Below are 12994 nucleotides of genomic sequence, written 5' to 3' on the forward strand. Positions count from 1 at the left end.
TGTGTGTGTGTGTTTTGTTTTGTTGTTTTCACGGCTCTTTTTGTTTCAGTAAATAAAGTCGTGAGTTTTCAGATGAGAAAATGCCATTTCGATTTCTATGATTATTCAAATTAACGACTTCTTTAAGATGTTTTAACACAAAAGCAGCTGCTGGTTAATCTCATTATTATATTATTATATTTATTATTATTATTATTCACGTTTTTCAGGAGCTGAAGAGCGTCGGCCTTGATCTTTCCCATGATGCAGCTGACCTGCCCGTCAACAGACCCAAGAACAGATACACCAACATCCTCCCCTGTGAGTTCACTTCCTGTCAGCGGTCGCCACGCCAACATTCACATTAATATTTAATCACATGACATGTTGACATGATGTTTGATGATGATGATGATGAAACATGGAGTGACGTAGAGAAATCTTCCTCTTCTCTGTAGACGACTTCAGTCGAGTGAAGCTGATCTCGATGCACAACGATGAAGGTTCAGACTACATCAACGCCAACTACATACCTGTGAGTTAATCATGTAGATATATAATATATAGATATAGTCCACGTTAATGATATAGATATGTAATATATAGATATAGTCCACAGTACTGATATAGATATATAATATACAGATACAGTCCATGTTAATGATATAGATATATAATATACAGATACAGTCCATGTTAATCATGTAGATATATAATATATAGATATAGTCCATGTTAATCATGTAGATATATAATATACAGATATAGTCCATGTTAATGATATAGATATATAATATACAGATACAGTCCATGTTAATGATATAGATATATAATATATAGATATAGTCCATGTTAATCATGTAGATATATAATATATAGATATAATCCATGATAATGATTTTACGATTTTTTCACGATAATAAAATTTGAATCCAAAGTCAACGTGTTAAAATAAATGTACATTTATAAATCTTAAATGTAAAATACATGCTGTTCTGACAGTATCACTGATGTAACACTGTGACATTAACACTGTGTTTCTGTGTTTGACACTCAGGGATACAAACATGCTAAAGAGTACATCGCCACTCAGGGTCCTCTGCCCGAGACCCGTAATGATTTCTGGAGGATGGTTCTGCAGCAGAAGTCTCCCATCATCGTCATGCTCACTCAGTGTAACGAGCGACGGAGGGTGAGTCTCACTCTGTCACAAACACATTATTACAGTCACTTTCTAATTACACTAATGACTCCAACATTAATATTACTGTTGTTAAGAAATATATCATTGTATCCAAGAACACAGACGTGACAGTGACTTTACACTGAAACTGTAAAGTGATCCAGAACATTTTCAAACTCATTATTCTCATTATTATTATTAAATGTTTTGGAATCTGAGTTTCTCAGTTTGTTGTGGATGTTCGGTTCTCAGGTGAAGTGCGATCACTACTGGCCGTTCACAGACGAGCCGGTGATGTACGGAGAGATCAGTGTGGAGATGCTCTCTGAGTCCGAGGCTCCAGAGTGGACCATCAGGAAGTTCAGACTGGGATATGTGAGTTTACCGCCCTGAAGCCGCAGTTCCTCTGGTGGCCACTAGATGCTGCCACCAGTTGATTTTGATTAATAATCATCTTTTTTATCTTAATTATGAGAAAAAAATATCTGAAGTTATTTCTATTGAATCTCCAAATCAACTCAATACATAATCAATAATCAATGCTTTATTTGGCTTCCTGTCAGTTTTCTTTCTGTCAGTCAATAAACACACTTTAAACTCTTAAATAAAACGTCTGTGTCGCCCCCTGCAGGCCGACGAGACTCAGGACGTCCTCCACCTGAACTACACCTCGTGGCCGGATCACGGCGTCCCAACGGTCAACGCCATCGAGAGCATCCTGCAGTTCGTCCACATCGTCCGTCAGCAGGCCAACAGGACCAAAGACCCCATCGTAGTCCACTGCAGGTCAGACCGGGTCTCTGGAGACCGGGTCTCTGGAGACCGGCTCAGAGCCACATCAGTACCAAGAGTTTGAAAACATCTGGATTAGACGGTTTATAATCAGTTTATTAATTCAGTTGTTCACACTTAATAAATCAGAAATAAACAATTATAAACAGGTTATAACACAGTTATAACAGTGTGTGTGTGCGTGCGTGCGTGCGTGCGTACGTGCGTGCGTGCGTGCGTGCGTGCTGCAGACTGTAGTTTTTAATGAGCAGTGTTCAGTGTTTGACTTCAGGAGAGACGCTGAGTCACGCAGCAGGAAGTCAGATCTCACTCTGACAGTGATGTAATGTCCGTGATGTCACTCGCCCTCCTCCTGTTGTTATGGTGATCTCTGTTGTTATGGTGATCTCTGTCTGTCCTCCTCAGTGCTGGAGTGGGCAGGACCGGGACCTTCATCGCTCTGGATCGTCTCATGCAGCACATCAGAGAGCACGAGTTCGCCGATATCCTGGGGATGGTGTCAGAGATGAGGTCACACCGTCTGTCCATGGTCCAGACCGAGGTGAGGACACACGGGTCAATGTCCTGTCTGTCACATATATATATATATATATACACAGTATATGTGTGTGTGTGGTCCAGTCTGGATTCTGAGGGAGTCAGAGTTCATTAACTCCTGTGTCTCAGTGTTTGCTTGATTTTTATTCTGTTCTATTATTATTTTCCAGGTTGTTGCTCTGAGTCTTTGTGGTTGACTCTCGTCTCTTTGTGTTTTGTGTCTCTTTGTAGCAGCTGGTTGAAGCGTTCAGCAGCTGAACTGCAGCCTTTAGTTTAAATGTGGATGAAGACGTCCGTCTTCAAGCTGTTTGTTCTTCTTCTGTGCAGGAGCAGTACGTGTTCATCCACCAGTGCGTCCTGTTGATGTGGCAGAAGAAGAAGCAGCAGTCCATCACCTCTGATGTCATCTACGAGAACGCCAGCAAGACATAATGATGAGAGTCCTCCAGACGTGAGTCACAGCATCATCATCATCAGCTTCATCAGGACAGAATGAAGTTCATTTGGTCTGAAACACTCGACAGTTTCTACAGTTAAAGAGAAATTAGCATTATAAAGACCAATAAACAGATGTTCTTCCAGATGTTATGATCCACCTTCACCCTCCCTCTTCCTCGTCTTGCAGGCTGTGAACACGCCCGACCTCCTGTGCTTCAGGCATCCATTCTCTGCAGAAGAAGATTCGCTTCATCATCAGTATCAAAAATAAAACAAACATCTCAACGACGCCAGAGGAAAAAATGGATCCAGTTTTTTGTTTGAATTAGTGTTAAAGCTCGGGGGACGGAGTTCTGCCTTAAGGAGCCTTCACTGACTGACCGACATGTTCGACCACGACCCGCCCTCTGAACTGGACTGACTCACGTCAACGTGGGGCGGGGGGAGCGTTTACCGGCTCCGTCTGCTGATTGGACGTCTGCGCTGTGTCCGTCCTCGTTCAGATGACGAGTGGGTGGAGCTGAGTCAGCAGTTTCTCATTTTATTTATGTTTTTAATCTCAGGAGTCGCTGAAAAACCAGCAAGCACATCGGCCTCTTCCTCCTCCTCCTCCTCCTCCTCCTCATTGGTTAGTCTGTGTGTTCACCTCCTGCAGCTGCAGCCGTCCTGGTTGTAGATACAACGTCACACACTGCCAACACACAAACACTGGACTGAAACATGTCGACGAATAAACTCCAACAGCGCTAACATGCTAACGAGCTGCCAGGACCGCTGCACAGGAAACACTCACTGAATCAACCCAGCAGGCGTTCGACAGAAGGTCGAGTTTGGACCAACGATGAGCACAAAGTTTAAAGTCTCCACATGCTGACGCTGCTTTTTAATTTGTGAATTATTTGCTGTTTTTTAATCAAACACTAAAAACGACTAAAAATGTTTTGGAGGAACTTCCTGTTTCAGTCCAGGGTGAAGACGCCAACACTGACAAAAAATATCTTGGAGGTGAAATCACCTTTTAGTTTGAACTTGCTGAAAGTTTCAGATTTAAAGCAGCAGAAGAAGAAAACTTTGTCCTGGTTTCTCTGAACGCATCGACACGTTTTTATTTGGTCGAATCAACGTCGAACACGTGAATGTTTGCTGGTCTGCACAAAACTAAAGGGCACAAAACAGTGGAAGGGAACGGACGCCTTTCTGTGGAGCGCCGCCGTCCCGCCATCAGAGGCCAGTTTAGAGACTGTGGTCGTAGAGCTGTAGTTTGTATTTGCACTGAGGACTCGGAGCTGCCGACTGAAGAAGGGAAGAGTTTCTGTTCAGACGCGTCGCTCCACGTCCGTCCTCTGCTCTGATGAAGGACGAGAGGTTTGTGAACAATCAGCAGAGAAATGATCGTATCTGACGTCGCTCACCTGGAGACGGTGAACTGCCAAAACCACTAAGACGTGACATCAACACCTGAGATCAGGTTTCCCGCTCTGATTCTGAAGGCGGGAAATGACAGAAACATATCTACTCATCATCTCTGGAGCCGTTCAGGGGCCCAGACATCATTTCTGTTCTCAGTCAAAATATCAACATGTAAACACTTAATATCAATTTAATAAAACTCTGTCAAACACACAGAAAACAAAACGTTTACATTTTCACTTTGAGACACATTCACTGATTTTGTTGCAGCGCCCTCATTTTTTTATTTTTTGTTATGATCAAAAATTTGTTTCCACAGCAAAAATATTTAATCCTCAGACACTATTCTAAACTTCAAATTTAATATTTCTCTACACTTTTCAGGTAATTTCTGAAAGTGAATGGTGAAAGTAACAAATTGGTTTATTTCCCACATTATACAGCTGAATTGATTTTAAATAAAAATCTATCAATTTATTTAGACACACACATATCATTTCATTCACAATATTTGAAATAATTCCCCAAATACCAATAAAGTGACCATAAAATTCATGTTCAAACTTTATTTATATAGTTTGTCCTACATTTACATTGGAAATGAAAATGTTAATATTGAGCCCAAATTTGCATTTACAAAATTTGGGCTAATCATCAGTCCCACTGTTTCTAATCTGTAATGTGTTAAATGCAACAACACGGTTGTGGCATCAGAAATATTAAAATCTGTGACCTTAACATTTTTATAATGCTGCTACATTTAGGTCATAAACCCAAAATGTGTTATTGCACTGCTAACTAAATTATTTTTATCTCCTATATTTTGTGAATTAATCTTCCAAAAGAATCTATATTGAAATATGTCGTAGTGACCTCAGAAATGATGTAATAAACACCAGATTGTGATATTGATTTTGATGCAGAGCCTGTAAATGAGAGTCTGGGTGTGATTCTCTCACATTGTTGGACAGTTAATGAAATTTTTGGGCGTCGTAACAGAATCAGTGAGTGTGATATTAAAAATAAACAGAAACATATTAGAGTTTACACTGGGTTTTTCTGGGGCCCCTAGTGGCCCCTGGTTTGATCCCGGCTCGGGTCAGCTCTCCACGTCTGTCTTGAACTCACGACTTCTGTACAGAAACTAGTCGTGAAGCCGTTCGTCTGCTCGTTCATCATATCAGAGTTATTAACGATGATTTGTCATTTTCCATCTTTCTACTGAAGATTTGACTGAAGGCCAAAAGAAAACTCACATCTGTCACTTCCTGTTGACTGTAGAGAATGTCTACTGAACAGACGAGTGGTCGACCTTTAACCTTTTACACTCCATTCAGGATGTACAGGGTGTCGTCAAAATAAGAGCACAGCACAACACCGTTCCCTTCAGTCCAATATAAAATACATTTTCCTACATTTATGGTGTTTGTTTTAAATGCACATTATAAATAAACTTGATTTGATTGATTTAAACAGATAAGATTTAGTTCTGACACCAGCGTTTACTCAGCACCTCAGTAAACGCTGTTAGACTTTTCTGTAGAAATAGTTTTACTTTGGAAATACAGTTTCCTACAAAAACTATTTTGTTTTAGTCAAATTTTGATAAAGTTTTGCTTTAATTGACTAATTTCTCCAATAGATCAGTGTTTAATAAAATACAGTATTAAATTGTATAATACTATTAGTACATTAAATTAAGATTTTAAGAAATACATTCATACAATTATAATTTTAATCTCAAAATTTGATATAACATCCCCAATTATTAAAATATTGTATTACACCCCTCAAAGTTTTTATAAATGCACATTTTTTTATCAAACTCTCCAACTTAATTCTAATTTTAAAAAACTGGTTTGGAACCCAAAGTAGTAAAATTTTAATAAAAGAAAAAGCTGTTTCGTTATTTTGACGACACCTTGTTTGTAATTTGTAGAAAATTTTAATTAACGAATGTTTGTAAAGAAGTCGTCTGACACGTCAGTGTTGACCTGTGAAATGATTCGTCCTTGTTGCCTTGCGGTTCAAACACCTGAAGTCTGTACCTGTTCTCTGTCTCGGACCCTCAGAGGTTCGGTACTTTGGTCGCCACTCGATCTGAACTAGGTTTCATTTCACTATTAGATATCAAATGTACTGTACATACTACTACTGCTTAACTATTCTGTTTCTACTCGTCATTACAAAGTAATTCTTGTGGAAATGTTGCTTTAGAGGTTTGTTTTTTAAAAGTTGTTGTATATGTGAATCATCATTACCTGAGCCAGAAGCTTCGTTCTCTCATCACTACAATGGTTCGGGTTCTCGGGGCGTCAGCGTCGACGTGAACGGACAAACACGTGTTTGGAGAACTTGTCTGTGGCCGGAGAAACACTCTTTGGTTCAACTGTCACAAGAAAAAAGAAAAAAAGAGAATAAAAACTGACAGACGACCTGCAGACAATGTCCTGACGCTCAGCACTGTACACTCTTCTACAATTCTTTCTCTTGCTTAGTGTGTGTCCAGTCAAACTTGTACGTCATTGGTGCCATTCTTGTGCATTGTGTCACTTAAAATTTGAGGGATGATCCTGAACTCGGATCATCATCACAGAGTTTTAATGTGTGTGTGTTGGAACAAAATAAAATGTTGCAGTTACACGTGTCGCCTTTTACTTTCTATCTACAAGCTCTTAAAGGAATTGTTCTACGACTGAGGAAACATCACAGCTTTTTTCATTTTGATTTGACTGGGATTCAATCCTAGAACCTTGGATTATGGCAACAAAATTCATGGTAAAGTAAGTAAAAAATGTCATAAACACGCCATAGTAAAGTAAGGCATAAAAGTCATAGTACACTGTAGCCTGTAAGACTAATATAACAGTTGTGACAGCTAACCGTAAGGCATAAAAAGTCCTAACAAGGTCATAGTATAGTAAGGCATGACAAGTCATAAAAAAAGTAATAGTGTAGTAAGGTATAAAAAGTCATGAAAACGTCATTGTATAGTAAGGCATAAAGGGTCATTAAAATGTAATAGTACAATGAGGCATGAAAAGATAAAAATATATCATAGTATAGTATGGCAAAATACGACAAAAATACATCATGGTATATTAAGGCATAAAAGGTCTTAAAACGTCATATTATGGCCAGGCATCACACGAGAAAGTATATTAAGGCATAAAATGCCAAAAAAATGGGAAAAGGTTTTATGGAAGAAAAATGCCAAAAAACGACATAGTATAGTATGGTGTTAAAATTCTTTTAAAAAAAGGCACATGACTGTTTAGCATCTTACTGGGAATTGAACCAACAACCTTTTGAGTAAGAGGTAGCTGTTCTAACCATTGTACCACAAGCTGCTATATTTCGATAACTAGTAATCCACCTATTAAAGATGTCATAGTATAGTTAAACATATCTCGACGTAGTATAGTGAGACACAAAAGTGCTAAAAAAAGGTCAACGTATACTATGGTAGAAAAATACCAAAAAGCGTCATAGTATAGTATGGCACAAAACGTCAAAAATACAACATAGCATATTAAGGCATAAAAGGTCATAAAAACGTCATAGTATGGCTAGGCATGAGATGGAATAATATAATTAGGCATAAAAATGCCAAAAAAAACGACATAGTATAGTATGGCAAAAAAGGTCAAAAATACAACATGGTATATTAAGGCATAAAATGTCATAAAAACGTCATAGTATGGTCAGGCATCAATCTAGATAGTATAGTAAGGCATAAAATGCCAAGAAACAGCAAAATATTTTATGACAGAAAATACCAAAAAAAACGACATAGTATAGTATGGCAAAAAACGTCAAAAATACAACATAGCATATTAAGGCATAAAAGGTCATAAAAACGTCATAGTATGGTCAGGCATCTAACAAGATAGTATAGTAAGGCATAAAATGCCAAGAATCGGCAAAAAATAGTATGGCAGAAAAATACCAAAAAACGTCATAGTATAGTATGGCAACAAACGTCAAAAATACAACATAGCATATTAAGGTATAAAAGGTCATAAAAACGTCATAGTATGGTCAGGCATCAAACTACATAGTATAGTAAGGCATAAAATGCCAAGAATCAGCAAAAATTATTATGGCAGAAAAATACCAAAAAACATCAAAAATACAACATAGCATATTAAGGCATAAAAGGTCATAGAAAGGTCATAGTATGGCTAGGCATGAGATGGAATAATATGATTAGGCATAAAAATGCCAAAAAAAACGACATAGTATAGTATGGCAAAAAACGTCAAAAATACAACATAGCATATTAAGGTATAAAAGGTCATAAAAACGTCATAGTACGGCTAGGCATGAGATGAAATAATATAATTAGGCATAAAATGTCAAACAACACAACAGAGTATATTAAGGCATAAAAGGTCATAAAAACGTCATAGTATGGTCAGGCATAAAATACCAAGAAACAGCAAAATATTTTATGACAGAAAATACCAAAAAACGACATAGAAAAAATGTATGGCAAAAAAGGTCAAAAATACAACGTGGTATATTAAGGCATAAAATGTCATAAAAACATCATAGTAAGGCTAGGCATGAGATGAAATAATATAATTTGGCATAAAATGTAAAAAAACACAACAGAGTATATTAAGACATAAAAGGTCATAAAAACGTCCTAGTATATATGACACAAAATACCAAAAAACGTCATAGTCAAATGTAATAGTGAAGTAAAGTATGAAAAGTCATAAAAACGTCATAGTATGGCTAGGCATGAGATGGAATAATATAATTAGGCATAAAAATGCCAAAAAAACTAAATAGTATAGTATGGCATAAAATGTCAAAAAATACAACATGGTATATTAAGGCATAAAATGTCATAAAAACGTCATAGTATGGTCAGGCATCAAACTAGATAGTATTTTTAGGCATAAAATGCCAAGAAACAGCAAAAAATTTTATGAAGAAAATACCAAAAAACGACATAGTATAGTATGGCAAAAAACATCAAAAATACAACATAGCATATTAAGGCATAAAAGGTCATAAAAACGTCATAGTATGGTCAGGCATCAAACTAGATAGTATAGTAAGGCATAAAATGCCAAGAATCAGCAAAAATTATTATGGCAGAAAAATACCAAAAAACGTCAAAAATACAACATAGCATATTAAGGCATAAAAGGTCATAAAAACGTCATAGTATGGCTAGGCATCAGATGAAATAATATAATTAGGCATAAAAATGCCAATGAAACAAAATAGTATAGTATGGCAAAAAAGGTCAAAAATACAACGTGGTATTTTAAGGCATAAAATGTTATACAAACGTCATAGTATGGTCAGGCATCAAACTAGATAGTATAGTAAGGCATAAAATGCCAAGAAACAGCAAAATATTTTATGACAGAAAATACCAAAAAACGTCATAGAAAACGTCAAAAATACAACATAGCATATTAAGGCATAAAAGGTCATAAAAAGGTCATAGTATGGCTAGGCATCAGATGAAATAATATAATTAGGCATAAAATGTCAAACAACACAACAGAGTATATTAAGGCATAAAAGGTCATAAAAACGTCATAGTATGGTCAGGCATAGAAAATACCAAGAAACAGCAAAATATTTTATGACAGAAAATACCAAAAAACGACATAGAAAAAATGTATGGCAAAAAAGGTCAAAAATACAACGTGGTATATTAAGGCATAAAATGTCATAAAAACATCATAGTAAGGCTAGGCATGAGATGAAATAATATAATTTGGCATAAAATGTAAAAAAACACAACAGAGTATATTAAGACATAAAAGGTCATAAAAACGTCCTAGTATAGTATGGCACAAAACGTCAAAAATATAACATAGCAGATTAAGGCATAAAAGATCATAAAAACGTCATAGTATGGCTAGGCATCAGATGAAATAATATAATTAGGCATAAAATGTCAAAAAAACAAAATAATATAGTATCGCATAAAATGTCAAAAAATACAACATAGTATATTAAGGCATAAAAGGTCATAAAAACGTCATAGTATGGTCAGGCATCAAACTAGATAGTATAGTAAGGCATAAAATGCCAAGAATCAGCAAAAATTATTATGGCAGAAAAATACCAAAAAACATCATAGTATGGCAAAAAACGTCAAAAATACAACATAGCATATTAAGGCATAAAAGGTCATAGAAAGGTCATAGTATGGCTAGGCATGAGATGGAATAATATAATTAGGCATAAAAATGCCCAAAAAAACGACATAGTATAGTATGGCAAAAAAGGTCAAAAATACAACGTGGTATATTAAGGCATAAAATGTCATAAAAACGTCATAGTATGGCAAGGCATGAGATGAAATAATATAATTAGGCATAAAAAGGCCAAAAAGTGTCATAGTATAGTAGGGCAAAATACGACAAAAATACATCATGGTATATAAAGGCATAAAAGGTCTTAAAACGTCATATTATGGCCAGGCATCACACAAGAAAGTATATTAAGGCATAAAATGCCATAAAAATGGGAAAAGGTTTTATGGGTGAAAAATGCCAAAAAACGACATAGTATAGTATGGTGTTAAAATTCTTTTAAAAAAAGGCACATGACTGTTTAGCATTTTACTGGGAATTGAACCAACAACCTTCTGAGTAAGAGGTAGCTGTTCTTACCATTGTACCACAAGCTGCTATAGTTCACAGACTAGTAATCCACCTATTAAAGATGTCATAGTATAGTTAAACATAACGCGACATAGTATAGTGAGACACAAAAGTGCTAAAAAAAGGTCAATGTATACTATGGTAGAAAAATACCAAAAAGCGTCATAGTATAGTATGGCACAAAACGTCAAAAATACAACATAGCATATTAAGGCATAAAAGGTCATAAAAACGTCATAGTAAGGCTAGGCATGAGATGAAATAATATAATTAGGCATAAAAATGCCAAAAAAAACAAAATAGTATAGTATGGCAAAAAACGTCAAAAATACAACATAGCATATTAAGGCATAAAAGCTTATACAAACGTCATAGTATGGTCAGGCATCAAACTAAATAGTATAGTAAGGCATAAAATGCCAAAAAATGGGAAAATATTTTATGGAAGAAAAATGCCAAAAAACGACATAGTATAGTATGGCAAAAAACGTCAAAAATACAACATATCATACTAGGACATAAAATGTTATACAAACGTCATATTATGGCCAGGCATCACACGAGAAAGTATATTAAGGCATAAAATGCCAAAAAATGGGAAAACATTTTATGGAAGAAAAATACCAAAAAACGTCATAGTATAGTATGGCAAAAAACGCCAAAAATACAAGATAGCATATTAAGGTATAAAAGGTCATAAAAAGGTCATAGTATGGTTAGGCATGAGATGAAATAATATAATTAGGCATAAAATGTCAAACAACACAACAGAGTATATTAAGGCATAAAAGGTCATAAAAACGTCATAGTATGGTCAGGCATCAAACTAGATAGTATATTAAGGCATAAAAGTCCAAGAAACGGCAAAATATTTTATGGAAGAAAAATGCCAAAAAACGGTATAGTATAGTATGGCAAAAAACGTCAAAAATACACGTGGCATATTAAGGCATAAAAGGTCATAGAAAGGTCATAGTATGGCTAGGCATGAGATGGAATAATATAATTAGGCATAAAAATGCCAAAAAAAACGACATAATATAGTATGGCAAAAAAGGTCAAAAATACAACATGGTATATTAAGGCATAAAATGTCATAAAAACGTCATAGTATGGTCAGGCATCAAACTAAATAGTATAGTAAGGCATAAAATGCCAAGAAACAGCAAAATATTTTATGACACAAAATACCAAAAAACGTCATAGTAAGGCATGACAAGTCATAAAAATGTAATAGTGTAGTAAAGTATGAAAAGTCATGAAAGCGTCATAGTATAGTAAGGCATAAAGGGTCATTAAAATGTAATAGTATAATGAGGCATAAAAAGATAAAAATACGTCATAGTATTGTAAGGCATGAAAATTCATAAAAAAAGTTATAGCATAGTAAGGTATAAAAAGTCACGAAAACGTCATTGTATGGTCAGGCATCAAACTAAATAGTATATTAAGGCATAAAAGTCCAAGAAACTGCAAAAAATTTTATGGAAGAAAAATGCCAAAAAACGGTATAGTATAGTATGGCAAAAATGTCAAAAATACAACATAGCATATTAAGTCATAAAAGATCATAAAAACGTCATGGTATGGTCAGGCATCAAACTAAATAGTATTTTTATGCATAAAAGGCCAAGAAATGTCAAAAAATGTTATGGAAGAAAAATGTCAAAAAACGACATAGCATATTAAGGCATAAAATGTTATAAAAACGTCATAGTATCGCAGGGCATGAGATGAAATAATATAATTAGGCATAAAAATGCCAAAAAAAAGTCATAGTATAGTATGGCAACAAACGTCAAAAATACAACATAGCATATTAAGGTATAAAAGGTCATAAAAACGTCATAGTATGGTCAGGCATCAAACTACATAGTATAGTAAGGCATAAAATGCCAAGAATCAGCAAAAATTATTATGGCAGAAAAATACCAAAAAACATCAAAAATACAACATAGCATATTAAGGCATAAAAGGTCATAGAAAGGTCATAGTATGGCTAGGCATGAGATGG

At 35.5% G+C, this 12994-nt stretch overlaps 1 protein-coding gene across 1 annotated transcript; it reads left to right on the top strand.

The window, feature by feature from the left end:
- Window positions 1-209: 209 nt before the first annotated feature.
- ptpro (protein tyrosine phosphatase receptor type O) lies at window positions 210-6980 on the top strand (the record flags this gene model as incomplete). The annotated part of the gene is made up of 8 exons (XM_023407615.1): window positions 210-300; window positions 438-514; window positions 1037-1171; window positions 1415-1537; window positions 1794-1948; window positions 2360-2495; window positions 2819-2942; window positions 3117-6980. Coding segments are annotated over 7 exons (822 nt in total), but the record flags the coding sequence as incomplete, so codon positions are not given.
- Between the last annotated feature and the right edge of the window lie 6014 nt (window positions 6981-12994).

The sequence above is a fragment of the Seriola lalandi genome, unplaced genomic scaffold (assembly GCF_002814215.2).
Source record: "Seriola lalandi dorsalis isolate HSWRI2012SDOR001 ecotype SW California unplaced genomic scaffold, Sedor1 jcf7180002054340, whole genome shotgun sequence".
NCBI classification, from domain to species: domain Eukaryota; kingdom Metazoa; phylum Chordata; class Actinopteri; order Carangiformes; family Carangidae; genus Seriola; species Seriola lalandi.